Source organism: Littorina saxatilis, linkage group LG5, assembly GCF_037325665.1.
Source record: "Littorina saxatilis isolate snail1 linkage group LG5, US_GU_Lsax_2.0, whole genome shotgun sequence".
In the NCBI taxonomy this organism is placed as follows: Eukaryota; Metazoa; Mollusca; class Gastropoda; order Littorinimorpha; family Littorinidae; genus Littorina; species Littorina saxatilis.
In genome coordinates, this window is record NC_090249.1 from 47,012,319 (window position 1) to 47,039,574 (window position 27,256).

Sequence of the window (27,256 nt, forward strand, 5' to 3'; positions counted from 1 at the left end):
GAAAGCAACACTTAGACAAGTCTACAATGTCACGTGTAGCTTGCCTCAGTGTTTTATAGAAAAGCAACCAAAAAACAAGGGAAGCAACTCTTCCACCACCCCCTTTACAAAAACAAAACCTGTTATTTCCAGAATTCGTCTATTGAAACGGATGGGGACACTGCCATTAACTGTACCTTGTGATTTTTGCTTCACACATATGTGATGTGTGAAAGAATGTTAAATGGTTTAGAACAGTGGAACCCCTCTTTTAAGACCCCCTATTTAAGACTCGCTCCTTTTTAAGACCCTGCTTTTTCAAATTTTCTCTTCATAACCTCTGTAAATTTACCTCCATTTTAAGACTCCCTCCTTTTTAAGACCTGGTTCTCAGATTTTTTTAGGTCCCAAAAGGGGGTTCCATTGTATTGTGTTTGACATGTTCAAGGTCCTGTTCACTGTTCAGTATTGCGTGTTATCACAATAAGTTATACGATTGACGATGTTCGGAAGTAACTCCAGTCAATTTTGTATGGATTGTGGAAGAGTTGCTTTCCCTTGTTTACAGAGAAACAGAGGCAAGCCTACAATGTTGTATGTAGCTTGCCTCAGTGTTTCTATGGAAAAGCAACAAAAAACAAGGGAAAAGCAACTGTTCCACAAGCCATAAAAACATGACAGTTATTTCAAAAATTCATCTATTGAAACAGCCGGGGACATAGCCATGAGCTGATCACTACCTTGTGATTTTTGTTTGTTATTTTATGTGTGATGTGAGAAAGGATGTTAAATGGTTTAGAACTGAATAGATGTTCGATATTTCCCAATTGTATATGTGTGCAACAATAAATGCAGATTTATACAAGTTTTGCATCTTGTAGAAAACTTTGATGCCAATTGTTGTTACATGTGTATTACACTGTGCATGTGTGTTTTTGTGTTTACTTGCACTTGTGAACATGTGAATGCAGCTTCTGGATTTACCCGACATAAATCCAGTAATCTTTCCATACACACATTTTTGATGAAACAACTTTCTTCAATTTCATTTTCATATTTGTTTGCATGAAGATATGTTTGCATGAAGATAACAAGCAGAATACAAAACATCAAATGCAGCTAAATTTCATCCAATCTTTACTTTGATTCTCATAAAATGTTCATACGTCCTTTGCAAAAATGTTATCCTGAACATGTCATGTTTGCTGACATCCCTTATTCTGCTAAGTCAGGAAAAAGTGCAGATGTTCTGATGTAATATAATGCTTCAAACTATTTCAGTCAAAAATATTCCCATTTCGTATTTCTAAACCAGACTTTTTGACCACAGAACACGTTCCTGTGGAAATGTGCTCATAGCACATGCAAAAGCCTTGATGAAGCTGTGACAGTTTACTTGGCAAATTGAATAAAGACCCCACCCCCCACCTCCTGTGTCTGTATCTTAATCGTTCATGCCATTATTCCTCTGCTAAAAGCAGTTACAGGTCCTAGAAAACCATGAAAAATGAGCAATTCACATTGTGCACATTTTCACCAGCATACACCCTTTTTCTCTCTCCTGACCCAGCCCATCTTATGCATCATAATGGACGAATTCCAGAGATAACTCCTGTCGGGTTTGTATGGGTTGTAAAAGAGTGAATACTCTTGCTTTTATTGAGGCAAACTGTCCACATGTTTCAGACACACCTCTTGTTAGTCTTCTTCTTCTTCTTCTGCGTTCGTGGGCTGAAACTCCCACATACACTCGTGTTTTTTGCACGAGTGGAATTTTACGTGTATGACCGTTTTTTACCCCGCCATTTAGGCAGCCATACGCCGTTTACGGAGGAAGCATGCTGGGTATTTTCGTGTTTCTATAACCCACCGAACTCTGACATGGATTACAGGATTTTTTTGTGTGCACTTGGTCTTGTGCTGGCGTGTACACACGGGGGGTGTTCGGACACCGAGGAGAGTCTGCACACAAAGTTGACTCTGAGAAATAAATCTCTCGCCGAACGTGGGGACGAACTCACGCTGACAGCGGCCAACTGGATACAAATCCAGCGCGCTACCAACTGAGCTACATCCCCGCCCCAACCTCTTGCTAGTGACTGGCCTATAATGTCACATGGAAAAGTTACACGTGGACCAGGACTGGGGCATGTGCGGAAAGTTTCCCTCAATAAAATCCAGAGTATTCACTCTTTCACAACACATAGAAACCCGACAAGAGTTATTTCCAAACATAATCTATTATGGGGGTCAAAACACAAAAGCACCACCTTGCCTCCTGGATCATATGAGGGTCATACTGTACCAACACACACGACACCAGAAGTACCATGTTGCAGTAAAGAACTGTTCAGCCGACACACAACTATTTGCCGGGTCTCTTTCTTTTCAGACAGTCCCTCACAGCGCTGCCTTGAATGACTGCAACAAAATAAGTCGTACAATATCTGAGAATGTCTCATTTTGTCCATAATTAAATATGCCATAAAATTACTGTCAACAGAAGAATGTAAAAATAGAGAGATTAAGAAGCACTACCACATTCGTTTCGTTGGCATTTTCGGTTGTAAAACGTCACACCTTTTTGAGTACACGTGACTTCCGATCTCTACGAACAGAAATTCGCTTCGCCAAGAGAAACGAAATTCGTAGAATTGGTCATTCTGACGAAAGTGACTTCGGTCGCGTTTTATATTCGAATAGTCATAAAATATGCCTACCTTGTGTAATCGATGTATGCTCTGACATCTTTAGGCGCGATTTATCATTGAAATGTTTTTAAAAATCAAGTTTAAAAAGCCGTAAAGCAGGCTTGAATTGGGTAAGTGAGTGACTGAGCAGACGAAAGAAATTTCAAGATGGCGACCCAAACATCAGGCCGACTCAACTTTTCAGTCGGCTGGTCAAGCCGCCTGGAGGAGAACAATGCATGAAGCAGTTAAAGTTTATGATGTGTTGAGTTGTGGCCTGAGTATCTGATGCGTTTCAGCAGAAGTGAGGCAGCTGGTATTATCTGATCGACACTTCTGAACCGGTGCGACCAGCGAAACGAAATTCTTCTGTCCTCTTAACCGCTGTACTAGCGACACAGTGTAGTTAATGGTGTCTTTTGCAACCACGAAAATGCCAACCATATGAATGTGGTAGCCCTTCTTAAAGTCTCTAATGACTTTATTTAGACACTTTTTGTCAACAGACCTCCAAATATCTGAGAAAATCAGGTCTTAAAAATGAAGGTTAATAAATTATAAAATAATACACATTTTGCCTCCATCAACCATCCAAACTAAAAAAAATGGATTTTCCGGTTTTAAAAGTTAAAAAATAAACGGATTTCCGGCGAGAACTGGAAAGGTGTTAGCCATGCATACTGCATTGTTTAAAACTTGTCATTTTTGTCCATACTTTGTAATGACTTCTTTCCTATGCGTGCCTTCAGCAGAGTCTGTGCATTGATTTTTTGGAAGAGAATAAACACTGTTAAAATGAGAAGAAAAAAAAAGGTCTTAAAAAGGCTGGAGTCTTAAAACAGAGCATTTAAAAAAGCAATGGAGGGCGGGTGGGGTGCTGAAGTTAGTAGTCTTGAAGGGGAGGTCCGGAGGGGGGAATGGTTGGCTATAAGAGACGAGGACCTGTCTTTTTTGTTTTAACAGTTCATGGTCATAGCTTGTAAATATAATAGAATTAATGAATAACAAAAATTCATTACTGAAGTGTGTAATCAGTGGTCGTTAGCCAGAGCATAGGGAGAAGTATTATCGCTCATTATTTTACCATTTTATAACACAAGAATTGACACCTGCATACAAAAATATTGGATACTTCTTGGGATCTGGGATAGTTGTTTATTTCACTGAATTAATTGGATTTTTTCATATGTGTTCGTGTGGGTTGGTGTGTGTGTGTGTGTGACTGTGTGTGTGTTTGTGTGTGACTGTGTGTGTGTGTGTCAGTGTGTGCGTGTGTGTGTGTGTGTGTGTGTGTGTGTGTGTGTGTGTTCGTTCTGCTATTGTACATCGCCGTTAGCTCTGGCCAAAAGGGGCGATTAAAAAAAAAACGCGGGTTAGGGGGAAGAATTTACCCAATGCTCCCCAGCATGTCGTAAGAGGCGACTAACGGATTCTGTTTCTCCTTTTACCCTTGTTAAGTGTTTCTTGTATAGAATATAGTCAATTTTTGTAAAGATTTTAGTCAAGCAGTATGTAAGAAATGTTAAATCCTTTGTACTGGAAACTTGCATTCTCCCAGTAAGGTAATATATTGTACTACATTGCAAGCCCCTGGAGAAAATTTTTGATTAGTGCATTTGTGAACAAGAAACAATTGACAAGTGGCTCTATCCCATCCCCCCCCTTTCCCCGTCACGATATAACCTTCGTGGTTGAAAACGACATTAAACACCAAATAAAGAAAGAAAGCGATTAAAAAGGGTTAATTATCATTATTATTATTATTATCATGTACTAAGAACGCTGTACATACATTTCTTGGGCATGACCAGCTGACCGGTCTGCGTGGGATACCGGCCGGAGAATGTGGAAGGGAGGAGTGGCTGCTTAAGGAGTGCGGTCAGTTGCTGCTTGTCTTGCTTCAGCCGGACTTTGTCTTGGTGCAGCTGTGACTGCTCACCATTGTCCTCCTCCAAGCCTAGGCTGACCATCGGTCAAGGAATCTGACACTGACTGACCCCCACCCCTGTCTTACCAACGTCGTAACTATCACTCCTATCATTGGTCTGTCATCATCGCCCTCATCCTCATCACTTCTGTTATTGTTTTGATGACAGTAACAGAGCTGCCAACTGTTACACTTTCAGCGTAGCATGCTACATTTTAAGACAAATTGCTACGCTGTTCCGCCAAGCTTTAAGAATTCCTATGTGGAAACAAATAATGACCAAGCACGCAACAGTGCGCTCTTGCTTGTGAGTCCTGGTACTCAGTTCTGGTTCTCACTTCGTGTAGCAGTCAGAATTTGTGTCATAAAACATTGTCAACACTGAAAAGTGGCACTGCAGACATTCTCTATTAGCCAGAATGTTTCTTTTTTGTTGATAAACTTGTTAAAAATGCATAAATTTTCATGCAAAATTGGCTAAATGTGGATGTTTTATACACATTTTATACAATGCTAAACTAAATGAGCATTTGCTTTGCTGAAAATTCAATTTTTCTTTAAATCGATACACTTGAGGTTTCATAAAGTGTTAGCAGATCTACAGTAGTAGTACAGTGGTGCCTCCCATAACAACCACTCGATTTTATAACTCTCAATATTACATTCCATTTTTTTCTGATGTTTGATTCTCCTATTTCTGAGTATTATCATTATAACTTATTTACAGCCACGGTTTTTCGTATCTATTTTGTAGCTCCAATTAAAGGACAATATAGCTATTCTGATGGACACGTGGGGGAATTCGGGGGCTGAGATTGGATGATCTCACACATCCCTTTTCCGATCATCAAAGCATAATGCTGCGGAAGTCAGCCATTTTTGCCAATATCCAAAAGCATATTGGCAATAACAAAGACGCATGGTTCCGGTTTCTTCCACGTGTATAAAGTACACGCATACCTCGCCAGGTTTGTTTATGTGACAAGTCGACAGATGATGCCATTTGCTTTGTGTGTGTTTTTGTCGTTGCTTAATGTACATGACATACATTACGTGTAAAATCCAGTTCTTTAACAGGCAACAAACCTTGCAAATTTCCAGAAGCTGCAATCTGAAGCGACCTATCTCTGATTCTAGCAGACGATCTCTCCAATGTTTAACACAAAATCAGCAAACTCTCCTGTCACATAGAACGTCCATTGTATAGTGCAATGTTGAAATGAAGTTACCGGTCTGAAACATTTAGTCGTTTCTTCTGAGACAATCCTTGTTCTCTTATCATCTACAGATTTACCGCAGTCTTCACCACGCGAATTCCCAACAGAAGTCAGACTTTCGAACATACAATCTATGTAGGCAAGCATGATACGTCATGACGTCATATGATTCCTAGCATATTGACGTAATGCTAAACATCCGGTTATCTCGAGTTTTCTCCGTAATACATGTCCGTGGGTTTTTCAATGTTCGGTTATTTCCGTGGCTTCATGCGGAAAGGGAACCGTCGTCTGCAATCAACGACATGGACCATTCTGGTACTTGTTGCAGACAAAAACATGATTTTAACACAGAATTTAATGTCAAAATAGCTATATAAACGCTATTGTGTTTTCATCGTAGCAATAGGGTCCGATAATTATTTAGACTCGTCTAAATATCGGGCCCTTTTGCTACGCTGAAAACACAATAGCTGTTACTCTTGCAACCTGACGAAGGTATTCCAACATTCCAGGTGGCCTATATTGTCGTCACAGGTATCTTTCCGTCAAGATATAGAAGACAATCTCAGTGTTAGTTACAATGTAGCTTGAAAGAGAAATACAACTGAACAGATAACATTTTCAAACTGCAGATCGAAGTAAGGGACTTCAGATCTATGTCTTTTCAAAGTCTCAAAAATACTTGCACACACACACACACTAACCAACCACTATGAAAAAGCAACCATTAGAAACAAAGGATACAGGTCTTCATCAAGTTCAATGTCCATTTCCTCTGCTGCTTTCTGCATCCAGTTCTTATGTACCTCAGTTTTCTTCAACCTGTGGACAAGACAAGCATACCATAACAAGTGTTTAAATAAAAAGAAGACACGCCAGTAACCAGGTTAGGTACTTGTTTTGATCAATTTTTCTGCAGATAAACTGCCTTCTTCAGTATGGTAAGATGGTATGGAATAATGGCACGAGATCTACAGTGTATTAAATTGTCATGATGAGTTATGACGTCATTATTTCTTGTGCATTCTTTCTATCTTTCTCTTGTGTTCTCTGTCTAGATGTCTATCTCTCTTATTCTTCCCTCACACACACACACACGCATGCACATACACACTCACATACTGTCTGTCTGTCTGTCTGGCGTGCGCGCAAGTCTATTTAGTTGCAGAGACTTGATTGCACCTATTATCAGCCTTGACAGGTACAAACAAAGAATGAACTTTTAATTGACTCAAGACAGATTCTTGGATAACCAACACAATCATTATTTACAGACAAGTTCAGACAGCTAAACGTTCATATAAGTACAATGTACCACTAAAAACTTTAAAAATTCACAAACGTTCAAGTGTCACTGTTTGAGGCACTTAGTTTTCGCCAGGCTCAGTTCAGAGTTACTGCAGCTACATACCCTGAAACAAACATCTTCAAAAAAGATTGTTTATTTCGGGCTGAGCCAAGCACAGCATACCACACACACAAGGCAGTTGCACAAAGAGGACTGTGGCATTACAGGTGAAATAGAGAAGAGTTTACCTGTGCTGAAGAAGATCTATGCTGGTTGCCATGTCAACGTGCCCTTTCACCACCTTCAACACCTCAGGATCCACAGGAAAAGGGGCAAAATCCTGACCTGTCACCCAAGCATGTTCACAATATCAATCATTTCATTTTCATTTACTTTGCTGTATTACACCGAAGCTGGGAAATTTCTTGAAAGGGTTATCTTGAAGGGAGGGTTGGTTGGTTGTTATTTTTTATCATCTCTTCGGGTCATTAAGGCGGGGGGGGGGGGGGGGAGGTCGTCAGTACAAGGAAGGACATGAGCAAGAAGAAAGAAACCTACATCGTTCAAGCGCTGAAATCACTGGTTTTGGGAAAGCAAGAAGATGCTATGCTGACAAAGATGCCACACCAGGTTCTAAGCTAATTGCCCCCCCGGAAAACAGCCCCAGGGACATCTAGTACAATTGCCCTAAATTCTTTTCTATGTGTTTACTGAGTTATTTAGTGTTTTATTGTTGTTTCAAGATATACATAGGTAATCCAAATATAATTCACAGTTTATCTCTCCACGCACGCACACAAATGCACACAAACACATACATAGATACACACACATGTACACAAGCAAGCACACACAAACACGCACTTATAGTACATGTAGTCAAAATCATTAGTTCCTCACCTTGCTTTAACTTGAGAATGTTCCGGTACATCTTGATTTCATCCGGACACACGAGGATAACACTCAGACCTTCTCGAGACGCTCGCGCTGTTCGACCGCTGCGGTGCACATAGTTCTGCAACCACACTCTGCTCCATCAGCACAAGAAAAACTAGGCAAGGAAAAGATGTTAATACCAGTGTCTGCTGTGCTTAAACTGAAGGTAAACTTAAAACTAAACTGTTCTGTACGAAAGTCACAGTTTTCAATTGCTCAGTGCGTCTTTGTTTCTTGACCAGTACAGCAGTCCCTCTCATGAACGGACACCCTTGGGCCATAGCAAAACTGTCCGTACATTGCAGGTGTCCGGTCACGGGAGGGGTGACCACACCACCCCCTCCCCCATACACTCACACAGAGACACACAAACAACAGGATTGAGTCTATGATAATCACTTCTTGTGGCTACTAAACAATAACAATAGTTTAAAACTCCTAATACTTCTTTAAACGTTCTGTAAAAAGGATTTGTATGAAAAGTGTTGAAAAGAAGAGATAAAATCTTCAAGGCAGTGAACACACTCACCATGCACTGACATACGAAAGCAGCCACACAAACACAGCACAGAGGAGCGTGTGCAGATGCTTTGCAAGAATAAGCTTGAAAACCAGTTTGAATAAATAGCAGCAGATAGTGCTGCATGTCATAATCATGTAATTTATTATTTTCTTGTCTGGCTTTATTGACTGCATGCCGATCATGTGGCATGGCAGTGACTTTTCACTCTTCAGTCGGAAATACACTGTACATAACACAGCTCCCATTCTCCCTCACTAATGCCTACCCCAAGCCGTGACAACTGATGCTTGGAAATTGTGTGGAAGAGTACACCTCTCTATTTCTCTCCAATGCTCTTCCTGCTGACATGCAGTGACACCGGACACCCCACAGAGTTTAGCCAGCGAACCCTCCACCCCACACCCCCTTCCTCTCTCTCTCCCTCCCTCCAGCCATGTACTGTTGGGGGCTGTGGCCAGAGAGGCCAGCTGCACTGTTCACTCAGAGCAAAACCAGTTGACAGTGTGTAACTTTTGACAAAGCAAGACAACTGAAGTGAAGGGTTCATAGATTAGGCAACCGACTCACTGGTCAAGGCTGAGGGGAAACAAGAGTATCTTGTCAATGAAAGAGGTTAGGCCTACACACAGACACACGATGCTGAGAACTGTGGCCGGTTTTTCACTCACTTTCGCTCAGGACCTTCATCGACTGTGGTTTCTGTTGTTTACGTCCAACAGACAAGAATAAAGAGCTCAGTGCAGTTTCATGTTGGCATCTTCGCATGTACTCCACTCCTGACCAAAACTACCCCCCCCTCCTCAGTGATGGGTACACGTGCACTCAAGTTATCAGTGACTGTCATCACGCCATTGCGGCTGTGATCTTTGTACCAAGAACCGGACTGCTCTGTTATCGATTTTGTTGTGGTGAAAATTTGACGATGGTCTGTCCGTACATTGGAGGTATGACCTGCTGTTGGGACCGAAAATGAGTGTCCGCGTCCACGTTTTGCAGGTGTCCGTTTAAGGGGGGGCAAATATAGAAGGAAAACACTCCGTGCCGAGCAAATGTGTCCGTACATGTCAGGTGTCCGCTCACGCCGGGGGCCGTACATTGCAGGGACTGCTGTACTCTTGATTGTGGTACCGTTGTGTTCCTAAGACTCTGCGCTTTCCTTTGATAAAAGGCTCACTGTGTATAACTGGATCAAGTTAAAGTCGCCATTACTCTCCATAATTTTGTCTCAAACGGGGCGGGGATGTAGCTCAGTCGGTAGCGCGCTGGATTTGTATCCAGTTGGCCGCTGTCAGCGTGAGTTCGTCCCCACGTTCGGCGAGAGATTTATTTCTCAGAGTCAACTTTGTGTGCAGACTCTCCTCGGTGTCCCAACACCCCCGTGTGTACACGCAAGCACAAGACCAAGTGCGCACGAAAAAGATCCTGTAATCCATGTCAGAGTTCGGTGGGTTATAGAAACACGAAAATACCCAGCATGCTTCCTCCGAAAACGGCGTATGGCTGCCTAAATGGCGGGGTAAAAAACGGTCATACACGTAAAATTCCACTCGTGCAAAAAACACAAGTGTACGTGGGAGTTTCAGCTCACGAACGCAGAAGAAGAAGAAGAAGTCTCAAACACATGTAAAAAAAAAAAAAAGCGTTCTAAATGCAAACAAAGGAATGTCTTCGAGCGAGAAAAAGGAAGCGTTGGGTATGTTTGGGATCACGTGATAACAATGTGGACAGAGTATGTTTTCCTTCACAGAAGATTTAGCAGGGTTTGTAACTCAAACAGTGTAAGTCTACGAACGGCGACTGAAGCGTTTTCATCACAGATCGGCGGTCGGCGCCTGAAGTGTTCTCCTAACAAGTCACCGGGCGGTGACGAAACTGATGAAAGGGTTAGCATTGCCCTAGACAGAAAGTAAGGAGGAGCTGAGACTAAAATACAACTGACCTCCACAGTGAAGGGGACCTGGTAGTGCACCACGTGATCTATTCCCTTGATGTCCAATCCTCGAGCTGCCACGTCAGAGGCCAGCAGCAAACTGGTCGACTTCTCTGCAGCACAAATAAATGCATTGAGAATTCAGTGTTATCATACAAATACACAATTTGCAACAATGCAAACAAAATAAAACGTTTGTATGATAACACACACACACATGACGCACGCACACACACACACAAACACAAGATGTTATTAGTCAGCCATGAACGTCAGCATGTTTACAAGAACAAATGTTCTGTTTTATATCGCATTATACATGCCACCCTGTTTTTCCGGAATAAAATCTTGTTTGAACCAAATGTTCTGTAACAATATTAGGTTTTGATTTATATATTTTTCAGCAAAAACAACGTGGACTTTTTTTTTTAACTTCCACCTCTAATGTACTGAACCACACTCTAATCCAGGCCGGGACAGACACGGGTCAAGTTAATGTGAAGATTCAGAGACGGTATCCATGTCCCATCCCTGTGTCACCACAGCGGCAGACTTCGGTCATTCTGCCATAAGTGCAGGTGGCTGATCACACCTTAACAAGCACACACCTGGGTAGCACAACTCTTGTTGCTGCTAGCTTTCCACCGGGAGGCGGTATCCATGTCCCACCCCGTGTCACCAAGACTGGTAAATACAAGACTTCGGTCATTCTGCCATAAGTGCAGGTGGTTGATCACACCTTAACAAGCACACACCTGGGTAGCACAACTCTGTTGCTGCTAGATTTCCACTGGGAGGAAGTGACCCGAATTCCCCAGCAATTGGATGATAAAGATTGGCGCAGTGGCCAAGCGGATAAGACATCGGCCTCCTAATCGGAAGATCCTGAGTTCAAATCCCTTCTTGTGTACACCCAAGCACAAGACCAAGTGCACACGAAAAAGACCCTGTAAGCCATGACAGAGTTTGGTGGGTTATAGAAGCATGAAAATACCTAGCATACTTCCCCCGAAAGCGACGTATGGCTGCCTGAATGGCAGGGTAAAAACGGCCATACATGTAAAATCCCACTCGTGCAAAATGCAGGAGTGTACGTGGGAAATTCAGCCCATGAACGAACAAGAAGAAACGGCCACACCTACCTGCAAATTTGTCCAAGTTTTTGAGGCGCTGCCTCTGATGCATGTCGCTGTGCAGTGGGAGGGGGGAGCAGCCTAACAGGGAGAAGACGGACACCAGGCGACGGATGCAGTCCTTGCTGTTGCAGAACACCAGGGTACGCCCGCCGTACTTTCGCAACACGTAGTACAGGTACAGGTCCTGTCACACAAACATACAAACACAGAATGAGATTTACATTTTCTTTTTCAAACATCACAGCTCACTGGGCTTCACAGTTCACCTCACCTTCTCAGATCTGGTCACACTTTTTCATGGAATTAGACTATCCCTTCACTTGGTCACATACCAAAAAACCCACATGGGATGGTTTTATTCCATATTAAAGCCTGGCAAGATGTGAGAAGGTGAAGTGAGGTTTTCACAGGGCGGAGTAGGCCTTTAAATATGTTGATGACCTCGCTTTAAAAAAAACTTCAAGTGACTAGCCGCAAGCAGTCATGTTTTCACTTCCAGCACAGCTTACTGCTAAGAGCATAAGAGATGCATCTCATTTTGCATTCTCATACCCAGATGTATGATTCCCTCACAATTAATTTGCAATTTGTGCAAAACAATATTTGAATTTATTCTTCAATACCCATAGCTGCCATGAGGTCACTTGCTTCTGATGCACACATTATCATTACAGCTGGCATTCAGTTACAAGACGACACAAAGTGCATGAAAGCCTTGCTGCCAGCATGAACCCACCTTTTCAGTGCGCTGACAGTCGATGCGCGTCTCTGTGAGAGTGTCCACCATGACTTCCTTCCTGGTCAAGTCGATGATCTTGGGTTTGTCCTGTATGTCCAGCTGGGACACTAGTGCATCTGTCAACACAACCAACCAGCTCTACCTCAAGCAACTTCCTCCTGCATTGTTTACAGAACAGGATGACATCTCAAAAATGCCACCCACCAAAGTGCGAATAACTCCTAAATTAATTAAGCGAAGTAATGCATATTTGGTGTACACTGGCTTGAGATATGGGATTATAAGTTCGGAAAGTTTCAAGTTCTTATATTAAACTGTCTGAGCCCTCCAGATTTGTATTGGTTAGTTATTCTAAAGGGCCTTGCATACAAAAACCACCCTCAGACAATAGATGGAGTGAAACAACAGCGAGTCTCAAGGGTTCAAGTCGGATGAGTGTGGCCACTGCTCAGTGTCAAATCTCTTACTTTTGATGCATTCTCCGAATTTGAGAAATATTCTTGAAAAAGACCGACATACTTGAAACTTTGTGAGGGCGGGGATGTAGCTCAGTCGGTAGCACGCTGGATTTGTATCCAGTTGGCCGCTGTCAGCGTGAGTTCGTCCCCACGTTCGGCGAGAGATTTATTTCTCAGAGTTAACTTTGTGTGCAGACTCTCCTCGGTGTCCCAACACCCCCGTGTGTACACGCAAGCACAAGACCAAGTGCGCACGAAAAAGATCCTGTAATCCATGTCAGAGTTCGGTGGGTTATAGAAACACGAAAATACCCAGCATGCTTCCCCCGAAAGCGGCGTATGGCTGCCTAAATGACGGGGTAAAAACGGTCATACACGTAAAATTCCACTCGTGCAAAAAACAAGTAGTGTACGTGGGAGTTTCAGCCCACGAACGCAGAAGAAGAAGAAGAAACTTTGTGAAAATATCATCACACATCTCAGGCTAATGTACAACAAATATGAAGTGATTTGCTGAACACATGTGGGAGTTATTAGCATTTTAGAGCATTATTTAAGGCCTACCACCCCGCCTCGTGAAAACAGTTCACCTTACCATCTCGGATCTGGCCAGGCTTTTACATGGGACAAGACCAACCCTCCATTTGGTCACATACCAAAATTAAACACCCTGATTGCTTGCTGTGGTGAGTTGGAATTTTATTGATGAAATATTTGTTGGAAAAGGCACCAGAGCCTTTGATTAAATTAATTATTTAAAAAATGCCACTGTGAACACAGAGCACTCAGGCTGTTCATGTTTGGTATGTGAACAAGTGGAGGGATGGTCTTATCCCATGTTAACACTTTCTACCCCACCTATGTTGACTAATTTTTTTTAGCTGAGACCAGCTGTACTGCAACAGGTCACTCAGAATTGTAGTAACTGTGTAGCTACTGTGTATCAACACGTTGAAATACAGGCATTAGATGGACGTTACAGGAAGCAACTGAAGCTAACAGTCTGAGCGATATATCCGAACCTGGTCAGATAGAGCCATATGAGTGGGTACGGATATATATCCGTGCCTGGGAGACAATGAGTTAAAGCCTGACCGGATCTGAGACGGTGAGGCGATGTTTTCATGAGGCGGAGTGGGCCTTTTATTTCATGAAGAGAAATGTCTCCCCTGAGCATCTCCAAATTCTACCACTGTGAACAGAATGGCAACACACACAAAATTCCATCACAATGAAAGTGGTGGAAGTATTACGTTTTCAAAGATGCAATAGAAAAAGTCCAATTATTGAAACAACAAAAATGCTGGTAACGGATCTGTGGTTTCTGGCATGAAATATCTAATGTCTTCAAAACTGTAGGTGAAATGTATCAAGGGATATCTGTATGACAATAAAAAAAAAGAACATTATTTTTGGGAAAAAATAACTTCTACTTGAGCTGGTAACCCAGTTTGTACTCTGGCATTGAATGTTCTTTCTTTTTTTAAATAAAGAAGGACCAAGAGAAAAAAAGTGTGTTTGCATTGTACATTTGGTTTCAGGTTTCTATATAAATAAAAAACTAAACTTTCATTGGCCTCTTTCAAAGGTGGCCAGATTTTCTCATGCATTCCCATTTGTATCTGGATAAAAACTGACCCATCTTTTGTTTAGCATCTTTCGCGTTCTTCTTCCGTTTCTTTTTCATCGGTCTCTGTGGCGCTGCATGGTCCATGGTCAAGGTTGCCGAGAAGATGAAGTGCTGGCGTTTCCCTAAACCTGCACTCTTCCTGAAACAGTTAAAAAAAAACACGAGTGTACGTGGGAGTTTCAGCCCACGAACGCAGAAGAAGAACCTGAGAAAATCAGGTCTTAAAATGGAGGGAGTCTTAAAATGGAGGTAACTTTACAGAGGTTATGAAAAGAAAGTCTGAAAAAGCAAGGTCTTCAAAAGGAGGAAGTCTTAAATTGAAGGGTCTTAATAAGGGGGTTCCACTGTACGCCTAAAAACAGAGACCACTGTACACAACACTTACTCGCTGAACATGCTGAAGACTTTACTCAGCTCCTCAAAGTGACCCTTCCCTATCATGTTATCACTGTAAGATGCACAGAGTTATCACTGTACACAACACTTACTCGCTGAGCATGCTGAAGACTTTACTGAGCTCCTCAAAGTGACCCTTCCCTATCATGTTATCACTGTAAGATGCACAGAGTTATCACTGTACACAACACTTACTCGCTGAGCATGCTGAAGACTTTCTCAGCTCCTCAAAGTGACCCTTCCCTATCATGTTATCACTGTAAGATGCACAGAGTTATTACTGTAAGACTCACAGAGTTATCACTGTACACAACACTTACTCGCTGAGCATGCTGAAGACTTTACTCAGCTCCTCAAAGTGACCCTTCCCTATCATGTTATCACTGTAAGACGCACAGAGTTATTACTGAAGACTCACAGAGTTATCACTGTACACAACACTTACTCGCTGAGCATGCTGAAGACTTTACTCAGCTCCTCAAAGTGACCCTTCTCTATCATGCGGTCAGCTTCGTCCACCACCAGCTGATTGATGTTGTGCAGTTTATTCAGATGACCGTCTCCCTGCAAACCACAATCACGGTCTATATCAAAAACAATGCGTGCGTGTGTGTGTGACTGTGCATTGTCATTATTGTGTGTGTCTGCCTATTTGTGTGCAGGCATGCATATGTTTACATGTATATGATTATGTTTACAAACAAGTGTGTGAGACAGTGAGTGAATTGCTTACCTCTTGAATGAGTTCCCACAAGCGTCCAGGTGTGGCGACAATAATGTGAGGGCATCGTTTCAACAGACGGTGCTGTTTCTGTGCGGCCATCCCTCCGACCACAGTGACCACCTGACCAACAAGATAAAAACCAGTTCACTTTGGCCAATAGATTTAATCTAAAAGGTTGCAAGTCATATAAATCATAAGCAACTGTGTCTTGAAACAAAACTTAAAGCCATCTCTGTCCCTAGCTGCCTTTGCTGAATACAGTCAAGAAATATTGTTTTGCTTGGAAATACAAATTACAAGACAGGAGCATTCCATTATATCGTATTCCACTGCACTGTAAATTCAGCTACATTACAAAGAAATGCTTGGACCTAAAAAAAGAGAACAACCTTTTTCCAATGCCAGCACAAACACACACGCCCTCTCTCTCTCTCTAAGAGAACAACCTTTTTCCAATGCCAGCACAAACACACACACACACATTATATCTTCTGTCTTGGTTTCAACCTGTGAACAAGATTCTTTGCACAAAGACCACAATATCATGTAAGTCCACAGTATCTGTGCATATTTTTTGCAAGAAGCTAAGAACAAGAGACTATGCTAAATTCTGCACCTGAATGTTTGTGTGACGGGCAGCAGCCTTGAGATGTTTGTGGACTTGCATGGCGAGCTCTCTGGTGGGCTCCAGGATCAGAGCACACGGCCCTTCTTCTCTCAGCCTTTCTGCATCCACCTGTAAACAACAGGATAACATTTCATCAAGAGGAAATCACTTAACTCCCTCTCTCTCTCACACAGACAGATACACACACTCAGACACACACAAAATGTATATCTCTCTAAACATGACACACACACCTCTGTAAACACTGTCGCGGTTTATCATTCTCTTTAACTTTAAGTACAAAAATATTCATCTTTTCTAACAACCAATTGCACAAATTAGCGTTGGTCGGGAAGGAATGAGGTGAGGTGTGGGGTATGGTGGCTGGGGAATGGGCATTATAGCAGGTCAGGTCCACATACACTTAATATGCCAAGCTGAGGAAATTAGAAGATGCCATGCAGTGACTACAATGTACAGCTGAAAAATATATATATAAATAATCAACACCAAGCAAAGATTTTGGGAGGAGCTTAAAGTTAAGTAAAGCTGGACCATTCCTGGCAAACTGAAAGAACCTCATGTAAACAATGTACCATGGCATAAAAGAACATAAACAGGGAAGTCTTACGCCACAGCTGAGAATGTTCTCCAGTACTGGTAGACCAAATCCCAGCGTCTTTCCAGAGCCCTAAAACAAGGAGAAAACACTTATTATTCTTCATATCAGTCACCATTAAAGACATTATATGGAAATCAACTTCCGAAAACATACACATTGACAGTAATAACGCAAAAAAGTCTTTGCTTTTCACTTCAACTACCACGACCACAGAAGAAATGAAATTTATGGAACAAGAACCTATGCGTCTTTTTGAGCACAACTCTAGCTAAATTCAGCTTGAAGAACAGATGAATTCGTATGGAGAGAAAAAAAGAGGCAACAGTTCAAAAGCTGGTTCAGTTGATGACTTGAGCACTCAAACAAAGCCCTGCAACATCTGATTGGTATACATATACAAAAAGTTCCTTGTTTCCCATTCCCAGACTTACCTTATTTTTTTCACTCAGAACTTTTTTTTTGACTCTTCACAAAATATTGTTATTAAAAAGACAAAATTTTATTTTGCAAACTTTGGCAAGGACGTTGCTGTTCTTCGACACCCCGGTGACACAGTTCATCCAATTTTTGACAAATAAAAAGTCACATACGCCTGTGTAGATGAAAAACAAACTTCATCAACAACAAAAAGACACACAAAAAAAGACATTCAGTCATTACTTGACTGAATGTAAAAAGAGAGGAACCAACCTACTGACTCCAAATTTTTGGCATTAGCCTAAACAACCTGACACAGAACTCACTGTCTCAGCAGCAGCGATGATGTCCATTTTGTGGAAGATGGCGTCGGGAAGAGCCAGGGCTTGCACTGGGGTGGGATCGTTGAAGCCTTCCTCTTCTAGTGCTTGCAGCAACACAGGGGATACTCCGAGACCTTTCCACGACTGCATTGTATCTGTTGCATGCAAAGTAACAAAGCTTAAATAAAGTTTAGGTATGCATGTTTTATCATGCAAAGTTACAAAGCCTGAATATGCTTAGCAAGTCAAACATTCTCTGAACATGGCTGTTTACTATCCAAGAAGTTAGGGTTAAATTACAGCACAATTTCATTCTAACAGTCTTTCACTGTCTTTCATTTAACTCAAATGGTAACTTGCTTAGAACTGTCGTTCTGACACAGAAGTCTGATGAAATTCAGGAATCTCTGCGCAAAAAAAACCAACTTTCTCAGGGTGCTTGGAAACTGACAAAGTAATGTGTACTGTAATGATAAAATCATACTCTAAAAATGTGAGGTAAATGTAAATCTGTGCATTGAGAGTGAAACTTGTCGTTTTTTTACCGTTGACAGATAAAAATATTAAAATGTATTTCAGAAAGCTCTTTGATCCAAAGTCTTAGTCAGAGGCCTTTATTTAAATCAGATTTGCAATTATATTGGTGTTAGAAAGTTATGTTTTGCTAATATATATATATTATGTGAGGGTGGTGAATTCTATGAAAGTTTTTGTTTTGTTTAAATAAAAACACTCACCAAGCTGTATTTCTTGTGAAGATAGCTTGTCCCCATTCAGATGTTTCTTAGATTTTGGTGATTTCTTTTGTCTTTGTGATTCATCACCTGTCTTTTTGTTTTTTAATGACTTTGTTTGTGTTTGTGGTCCATCGCCTGCCTCTTCCTGGTCTGTACTTTCCTCTTCTTGCACAGCATCGTTCACATATGTTGCTGTCTCCTCTGCTTTCTGTACTTTCTTCTTCTTCTTCTTTTTTTTCTTCACTTTTTGCTCTGGAAGTTGAACTTGAAGCCCAGGCTGCCTGTCATCCTAAAAGTAGAACAGGAAAATTTATTCAGTATGATAGTGGATGTACAAGCTTGTGTACAGATAATTTGAAAGAAGAAGACTTCTCAGTTCTTCACTTCTTGCAAGTACTAGAACTACTACAAGTACTACAGTACCAGTGTGCGTGCAACTGTACTGCTGATGTTCTTAATCTTACGAACTTTTAACTGACACCTTAATCTGCACTGTAAAAGCAAAATCAACTCGCACATGCTACTCGCCAATGAAGTGGTCCAACACTGATTTCCACTGAACTATAGTTTTAATATTTTGCTCCTTACTGAGACTGAGCCAACCACATCGGCACATGTAGGCTGACACTGACAGTGAGACACATTTTATCCAGCTCCACTCAAAAAGGACCAAGTTCATGAATTGGAAGAAAAGGAAACACCCGCATACTTACATTGTCCCCGGACAGTTCATAGTCGCTTAGTTCCTGAAGCTCGATCAAATCATCAAAGCCGTCTGTTAGTGGAATTTCAACTTTTTTCCACGCTGATTTCGCTTTCACGTGGAAGCGTTTACACATGGAAGCCATTTTGAATGTTGTGCTTCCTGTAACCTTGACCTATGAAATTCTACATCCGGAACATCCGTCACGCTGATTTCTGAGAGTGTAGGTTTCACTTTGGCTTTTCATTTGCTGATGGGTCCAAATCTAACGTCTATGCATTTATTTACTTGATTTAATGAGGTCTTCTCATTTTGGTCAGCAGTGAGCATGCAGGTTTGATCACCAAACGCACGATGTAAAATGACAAATCAAAACAACTTTCGCGCCATCCATCCACCCAATCTGTGGCAAAAACTTTAAAAAAAAGTTAGGCCAACAGTTACTCTTGTCAGGTGATAAGAGTGATTCTCTATGATCAGTCGCTTGTTTAGTACTACTGCCTTTGAAATGTGAATTTTATTTGTACACGTCAGCCAGAAGTACACGGGTTTTTTTCCACCGTCTCCTGCCACTTTCAGTTTCACTTTGTCAGTCATTGAAAATGATGTGCTAAGTTTGAGTGCTTTATTGTTGAAGGCTAGAGCTTCAAGAGTCCTTTTGGGGGTCCAGGTTGTAAGGGTTTCATCGCACTCCATTGCATCACACTTGATATATTATATATAACAAGCCACACTTAATTTGTCAAACATGTATTTCGTTTGCAATAAGATTGGGGGGGGGGGGGGGTGTTAATGAATAAAATACAAATAGACACTTGAGATATTTAGCTTCAAGTATCAATCTTTACTTTAGCTTCGCATTTACTGATATGGCAACGCCCAATTCTATCCATGTCCTACAAATTTACAATTACATGTAATTTGTAAACCATTTATTCTGTTTGAAGCTGGTACGTTACGCGAAGAGCATCAATCTGATTCCTGAAGCAAACTGAAAAGATGAACGATGCACACAAAGCGTTTCTGCAGGCGTTCATGAGTGTGGGTGTCCAGAAAGCAAAGGAAGTGAAGGAGGTGTACAGAAAGTGCTGTGAACAGTGTGCTGGTTAGTATATATATATTTCTGTTTTGTTAACCTGACTCCTGTTCGCTGCCAAAAAATATTTGTATACAATTTTTACAAAGCACTTCCTGTATTTGCCTGAATTGACATTTTAATTACACTTAAAGTTACATTCTACAGGCAGCAAAAGGGTTTATTGTAAGCATTATAGTTTATACAGTGATAGATTAGAAAGACTGCCTGTTGCAATCAGCAAATCTTGTTTTTCTTTTACAGGCTGGTGTGGTTTTGCCAAAAGTGAGCACTCTCACAGATTCACTGTCAGTTACTATAAGTTATATAACTAGTCTACTAAGTTAAAGTTTGATAATTTGGTGATCCAGCTTGAACAGAGTTTAGAATCAAAAGGTAAACTAAGCCATATCTTGGTTACCTGGGGCACATGTCTGACCCATCATAAAATTGAACAATTAGTTATGAAAAAGAGAAACTAACTATGTGGTGAATTGAACAGTTTACTACTACTACTGAGTACGTAACTTTTGGCTCTAGAGTTTTGGCGATATTGGAAAATTTTGGAGCAAGGACATCTGTTATTCTAAATTTGTTGTACAATAGGAACACAGGAGCTTTGAAAATAAGACCAGCTGCAGAGTTCTGGAGACTTTGTAGGGGTTACATTATTAAAATTGATACCAGTTTATGATTGCATAGTGATACAGCACTTAAGACTCTGTATCAGTGTATGACATACTGTGACTGTGTGAGTAAAATGTTGCAGAGCCTTACAGCAATGAAGAGAAGGAGAGGACCCGGCAGATGGTTGAGTTTATCCGCACCATCAACAATTGCATTCAGCCATTCCACCTGGAAGTGAAGAAAGGCGTCTGCGAAGAGGATGGCACACATTTTTATTGTCTGGTATGTCAATAGACGAATTCTAAAAATAACTGTCAGGTTTTTATGGGTTGTAAAAGAGTGACTGCCCTTGTTTTTTACTCGGACAAACATAGGAGGGGCCAACAGAGTTATTTTCGAAAATCGCCTATTGTTTTCTTGCTTTAATGAAATACAATGGACCCCAACCCTTGAACTGACTTTGTGTGACAGTACTGTCAGCCGCATAGCTTTATCAATGAAACGTGTAAATATGCTTTCTGAAAAATAATAATAAATCACTTTTCTATAGCGCAAGTCCCAATTGCTTTACAATTTCAATAAAACCAATGTTAAAACACACGCCCAATCAGACAAACACACAACATACAAATCATAAAATTAGAACTAGAAAAGCAGACTAAACTAGAATAGCAATACGACCATGCACAATATCAATAACAAGTGTTTAACTCCAATTCTTCACACGTACAGTTACAGTGACACCATGACAGATTCTTGGCCATATATATATGGAAATCTATATTTTGTTTAATATATACTTGAAATCTTGTAATCTCGGTTCCGTTCGAGCAGGGTCTGATTTCCCCAATAGGGCTGTCTGTGAAGGGATACATATTTTTTTACTCTCTTTTGCTCTGCTAAGAGATTTTAACAAATCTCAGTAGAAAGTCTCTGCTGACTTTCAATTGTTTCTTTCACAACTTCTGATACTTTATATATATAAATATGACAATGATAGTTTGCAAAACTTGTTTTCAGGTGAACAATGTGGAAAATGCCTTCACACTACTGGCATCGGATTACACAGCTAATGATCTGGAGTTCTTCAAGAAGCTGGTATGTGTGTCACTGTGTATGCATTCGGTTGTGTATCTCACAATGAAGTGATATTTTTGACTGATAAAAAATGGTAGAAGTAAGGTGTGAAGATCTGAAAACCCAACAGTGGTTTTTGAGTCACTTGAGAAAAAGTGACTCTATGTAATCGGTCAGTGTTAGTCTGTCCGGCCGGCCGTCCGTAGACACCACCTTAACGTTGGACTTTTCTCGGAAACTATCAAAGCGATCGGGCTCATATTTTGTTTAGTCGTGACCTCCAATGACCTCTACACTTTAACGATGGTTTCGTTGACCTTTGACCTTTTTCAAGGTCACAGGTCAGCGTCAAAGGAAAAATTAGACATTTTATATCTTTTCTCGGAAACTATCAAAGCGATCGGGCTCATATTTTGTTTAGTCGTGACCTCCAATGACCTCTACACTTTAACGATGGTTTCGTTGACCTTTGACCTTTTTCAAGGTCACAGGTCAGCGTCAAAGGAAAAATTAGACATTTTATATCTTTGACAAAGTTCATCGGATGTGATTGAAACTTTGTAGGATTATTCTTTACATCAAAGTATTTACATCTGTAGCCTTTTACGAACGTTATCAGAAAAACAAGGGAGATAACTAGCCTTTTCTGTTCGGCAACACACAACTTAACGTTGGGCTTTTCTCGGAAACTATAAAAGTGACCGGGCTCAAATTTTATGTGAACGTGACTCATTGTGTTGTGAATAGCAATTTCTTCCTGTCCATCTGATGCCTCATATAATATTCAGAACTGCGAAAGTGACTCGATCGAGCGTTTGCTCTTCTTGTTTTCTCCATTTTCTGAGATGTGTCCTTTGAAGGCTTGTTCGAGTCAATCCTCAGTGTAAAACCAATACCTGTCCCAATATAGGCCAACTGATCTAAGAGGACGTTAAACCCAAATAGTAATAGTGATTGGTTATTGCAGGTTGAGGAAATCATCAGTAGCGACGGCTGCGTGGGGTCAAGGGTCGCCCTGAACGTGGTGGAGCGACTGGAGAAGAAGATGACCAGACAGGACGCCGAGATACTGCTGGAACGGCTGGAGAATGACCGCTGGGTCCTGATGGCAAGCACACACATACACTACAGCTTAGACAAGCAAAATGACCCCCCTTCACCTCCATATCCCCCCTGTGTAAACAGGTAAAAAGCCCATGAGTATACATGAGAGTTGCAGCCCAAGAATGTATAAAAAAGGAGACAAGCTCACACACACACACACACACACACACACACACACACACACACACACACACACACACACACGCACACACACACACACACCCTACAGAGTTGGACCGCCTAAATGGCAAGGGGGGTGCATACACATAAAAGCACAGGCATGCCCACGAGTGTACGTTAGAGTTGCAGCCCAAGATTGTGTGAGAAGACAAGCATATCCCCTCCACCCAAACAAAATATGACTGCGTAGGGGGGGGGGGGGGGGGGGGGGGGGGGGGGTGTCATTCATGTAAAATAAACTTTTTTTTATTTTTTTATTTTTTTTAATAAACATACTGGCTTGTCACTTCAAACGATCAGCAGGCCGGTATGCTTTTTCGCGTAAATGTGTCAGCGCTTTCTAGGCCGCGGGGTATCGACAAAGCTATTGTCTTCTATTCTTGAAATGCAGTGCGTTCAGTTTCATGCTGTGATTTTGACGGATTGACTAATTGTATTAATTGCTTCACGCGACTTGTTCAGTTTTTGACTTGACTATGATTGAATTGTTTCAGAAAGAAGGTGTGGTGTCTCTATCGGTGAGGAGTATACTGGAGTTAAACCAGTACATCCAGCAGGTCTATCCTGACTTCGTTAAGAATTGCAATATCTGCAAACTCATCTGCCTCAAGGTACATTGTTCTCAATCATTCTCAAGTTTTACATGTAAAGATGATTACAAGCGATTGGAAGTAGACACTTCTGTACAATCATGCTGATTTAATTCAATTCAGTTCACAGACCTGGGAACCCAAACGTTTTTATTTTGGTTCGTATACACACATAGTACATCCCTTAAAAATCACAGCCTTACATAAGACTCATAAGTTCATTATGATTACTCAACTAAAAATCAAACTTAATCATGGGATATTAAGGAGCAAGATAAAAGGTGCATAGTTCAATATTGTGGGTGACAAACTGTTTCAGGGCCAGGCGTGTGATGAGTGCGGGGTGAAGATCCACAACCATTGCGCGACAAGATATTTCCGTGATCAGGACAGGTGTCCCGACCCTGACTGTTCCGCAGTGTGGACACGGCCTGCTCCAGGTATGTACCGCACAGATCACATCACAGTGGAACCCACTTTTTTAAGACCCCCCTTACCCCCCCCCCCCCCCCCCCCCACACACACACACACACATTAAAATCAAATTCTCACTGACAGATTAAAAAATGATTGCATTATTTTCCTCGTCTTCTCAATTCAAAAATATATAGTTATATGTCATGTTTACTCTAAAAATGTGCTCAGAATGAAAGACAATAGGTTCAGTAAGTACTACGGTCGCATGTTTCGCGGAGACGAGCATGACCGGTCTCGGTCTTTGGTTATGGTTAGCTGAGACTATCTAAATGTAGTCTTGGCAATGACTGGGTTGAGGTTGAGGTGTAGATCCTTTGGTTTGATACCGATTGACAAATTGTTTTTAGATCGCTTCACGCAACTAGTTATTATTGTCATTTTCATTATTTTATTGTCCCATCGCTGGGAAATTCGGGTCGCTTCCTCCCAGTGGAAAGCTAGCAGCAACACAGTCGCGCTATCCAGGTGTGGACATGTTAAGGTGTCATCAGCCACCTGCACTTATGGCAGAATGACCAAGAGTTTGTACCTGCCACAGTGGTGACACATATGTTTGTCTGTTGAAGGTTTTCAAGAACATTCTTGGGCTAAAGTATGTTGTGTCGGTTGAAGATGTTGCTAGATTTCTTTAAAATAAATTAATGAAGGATACATCTGTGTTTGACAGAGAACGATGAGGCTGGTCATGAGCCTACACAAGACAGAGCAACACGGAGACGACGACGAGATGATGAATAACTGGGTGCTACCTACCGAAGGCTAAAGAATAACTGGGTGCTACCTACAAAAGGAGACAACAATGAGGTGAATGACTGCTGCTTCCTACGCAAGGCCATAGAGTGGCTGTGTGTTCGTGTTACACCACACAAGGCCAACATTTTCTGACATTTAACAGTTTGGAGGAATGTTCATGCAACTGGCTGCATCAATATACAGTCATCAGTAGTTTTAGTCCATTGTTGAATGATGTTACTTGAAGTTAATGCCTTATGTACTGTGAAAAAGAGAAAGAGAGAGTGTGTGTGTGCATGCATAAGTGTGTGTCTGTGAGTGAATGCGTGCAAGCGAGTGTGTATGTGTGTGTGTGTGTGTGTGTGTGTGTGTGTGTGTGCAAGGTTGCGTGCGAGTGTATGTGTGTGCGTGCATGCTCTGAACTGTTGACTTTGTTTATATTTGTTGGCAGCTTTTGAATCTGATGTTTCTGTAAGAGTAATACCTAATATACTGGACTCGCAACGAAATATACAAACAAATGACAATGAACAACGTTTCGACCTAAAGGTCTTCAACAGGTTAAAAAAATGAAAACAACAATACAAATATTAAAACGACTTATGTTTCTGTGTTTCTGTGTTATTTGAACAAGTCAATAACAGAAATAAGTTTTAATTAGAATGACATGATTGATTGTCTGTAAAGCAGTTTCTTTCTTTCTTTCTTTATTTGGTGTTTAACGTCGTTTTCAACCACGAAGGTTATATCGCGACGGGGAAAGGGGGGAGAGGGGATAGAGCCACTTGTCAATTGTTTCTTGTTCACAAAAGCACTAATCAAAAGTTTGCTCCAGGGGCTTGCAACGTAGTACAATATATTACCTTACTGGGAGAATGCAAGTTTCCAGCACAAAGGACTTAACATTTCTTACATACTGCTTGACTAACTGTAAAGCAGTAGTGTGTGCAGAATTTCAATGGCAGCAAGACAACATTTTAACCATAGATTGTTGTTTGCGTGTGATAAGCTTTTTTTAAAATTAGTTTGATAATCAAATAAATACTGGTACAGTAGAACCAACCCCTTGTCTCCAAAAATCTGGAGTGAAAATCTGAAAAAGCAAGGTCTTAAAAGGGGGGGGGGTCTTAAAAGGGGGGGTCTTAAAGGGGGGTCTTAAAAGGGGAATCTTAAAGGGGGATCTTAAAGGGGGGGTCTTATAGGGGGGGTCTTAAAGGGGGGGGTCTTAAAAGGGGGGTTCCACTGTAGTTGTTTAACGTTCCTTTCTCCACAAAAAGTTCCCTCCAACTTTGCACAGAAAATGTCTTGAATTCAAGAAGTTGAACATCGAAAATGTTCCAGCATTAACGACTATGGTACAACATCGCAAAATGCAACTAGTACAGTTGAACCCTTCTCTAAGACCTCCCAATTTAAGACTCCCTCCTTTTTAAGACCTTGTTTTCTCACACTTTCTGCTCATAACCTCTGTAAATTTACCTCCATTTTAAGACTCCCTCCGTTCCAGAGACCCGATTTTCTCTGATTTTTAGAGATCTTTAAAGGAGGGTTTCACTATAATGTTTTTCGGGGAAAGGGGCCATTTCTGTAATGTTTTGTGGAAAGAAACACTTAGGTCAGCAGGGGTGGGATTACCTGTTTTTGTTAATCCCTGGCAGCTGTTGTTTACACTGAGTTTGTGTGACCGATGTGGTTGTGCCAGGTCAGCCACCTTTCACCATGTCCCAGACCCATCTCAATAAGGTTTTAGTGACATGTAGGGGACAGCAATGGCATGTCATTTTGGGGAATGTGGCATCTTAGTTGCTATCTATTCGAAAACTCGGCTCACCCACATCTTTATAAACCCTTCTTACAGGTATTCAGAGACCTTCAGTGGTGTGGTAGAGAAAACTTGCATTCCTGATCTATGAACCAGTGGTATTTAGCTTCTGATACATTGAGTCCTTAAGAAAGTTAGCAAGTGAGACAAACTGAAACTTAATAGGTGAATTTGTTACTGCGAATACTCTGGAGCTGTGTTGGCTCAAATATCTTATGTTACATTTATTAAAGACATTTTGAAGTTTCATCCATTCTCTTGTTCGTTTTGTTGGAATGTGTAGAACATGTCTCATGTTGAGTGAAATTTTGTTGCTTGGTCTTATTGCTCTGTTAGTTCAGTTTGCCTTGTTTTTATCTTGTGATTTATGTGCGCTTCTCTCTCTCTCTCTCTCTCTCTCTCTCTCTCTCTCTCTCTCTCTCTCTCTCTCTCTCTCTCTCTCTCTCTCTCTCTCTCTCTCTCTCTCTCTCTCTCTCTCTCTCTCTCTCTCTCTCTCGCTAACCTCCTCCCGATCGACCCCCCTTCTGCTAGTCTTTCAGTCCGTCTGTCTAACAGTCTGTCATCATATGAGCCATTCACTCTGGTTG

The 27,256-nt window shown here is 41.3% G+C and overlaps 2 protein-coding genes and 1 long non-coding RNA gene across 5 annotated transcripts in view; 2 read left to right on the forward strand and 1 right to left on the reverse strand.

Annotated features, from left to right (window-relative positions):
* The window catches only part of LOC138967312 (uncharacterized), a 534,423-nt gene that overhangs the window by 68,998 nt on the left and 438,169 nt on the right, over positions 1 to 27,256 (forward strand). The gene's annotated exons all lie outside the window — the stretch shown is intronic.
* LOC138967295 (ATP-dependent RNA helicase DDX24-like) lies at positions 1,100 to 19,154 on the reverse strand. The gene is made up of 16 exons (XM_070339826.1): positions 18,996 to 19,154; positions 18,283 to 18,571; positions 17,549 to 17,700; positions 16,815 to 16,874; positions 16,193 to 16,312; positions 15,586 to 15,696; positions 15,298 to 15,416; positions 14,465 to 14,595; positions 12,366 to 12,484; positions 11,636 to 11,813; positions 10,503 to 10,606; positions 8,005 to 8,119; positions 7,353 to 7,449; positions 6,561 to 6,638; positions 4,462 to 4,631; positions 1,100 to 2,400 (listed from the first exon to the last, which is right to left on the reverse strand). The coding sequence occupies exons 1-16, from the start codon at positions 19,128 to 19,130 to the stop codon at positions 2,345 to 2,347; spliced, it is 2,034 nt and encodes a 677-aa protein (XP_070195927.1). The 5' UTR covers positions 19,131 to 19,154; the 3' UTR covers positions 1,100 to 2,344.
* On the forward strand, positions 19,163 to 25,978 carry LOC138967296 (non-structural maintenance of chromosomes element 1 homolog). 3 transcript variants are annotated; one of them, XM_070339827.1, is made up of 8 exons: positions 19,163 to 19,208; positions 19,933 to 20,090; positions 20,830 to 20,969; positions 21,708 to 21,785; positions 22,732 to 22,872; positions 23,543 to 23,659; positions 23,958 to 24,078; positions 24,783 to 25,978. In XM_070339827.1, the coding sequence occupies exons 2-8, from the start codon at positions 19,985 to 19,987 to the stop codon at positions 24,851 to 24,853; spliced, it is 774 nt and encodes a 257-aa protein (XP_070195928.1). In that variant the 5' UTR covers positions 19,163 to 19,208; positions 19,933 to 19,984; the 3' UTR covers positions 24,854 to 25,978. The 3 variants fall into 3 exon arrangements, with proteins under 3 accessions (XP_070195928.1, XP_070195929.1, XP_070195930.1); XM_070339828.1 differs by having other exon boundaries at positions 19,183 to 19,319; XM_070339829.1 differs by lacking the exon at positions 19,163 to 19,208 and adding an exon at positions 19,337 to 19,438.

Excerpts from the sequence above, each read along its gene's own strand:
- LOC138967295 (XM_070339826.1), bottom strand. The coding sequence starts at position 19,130 with ATGGCTTCCATGTGTAAACGCTTCCACGTGAAAGCGAAATCAGCGTGG. Across the intron at positions 14,596-15,297 it reads GTCTTCAGCATGCTCAGCGA|GAAGAGTGCAGGTTTAGGGA; the intron begins GTAAGTGTTGTG and ends TAACTGTTTCAG. Across the intron at positions 6,639-7,352 it reads ATAGATCTTCTTCAGCACAG|GTTGAAGAAAACTGAGGTAC; the intron begins GTAAACTCTTCT and ends TCTTGTCCACAG.
- LOC138967296 (XM_070339827.1), top strand. The coding sequence starts at position 19,985 with ATGAACGATGCACACAAAGCGTTTCTGCAGGCGTTCATGAGTGTGGGT. Across the intron at positions 20,970-21,707 it reads GCACACATTTTTATTGTCTG|GTGAACAATGTGGAAAATGC; the intron begins GTATGTCAATAG and ends ACTTGTTTTCAG. Across the intron at positions 24,079-24,782 it reads GTGGACACGGCCTGCTCCAG|AGAACGATGAGGCTGGTCAT; the intron begins GTATGTACCGCA and ends TGTGTTTGACAG.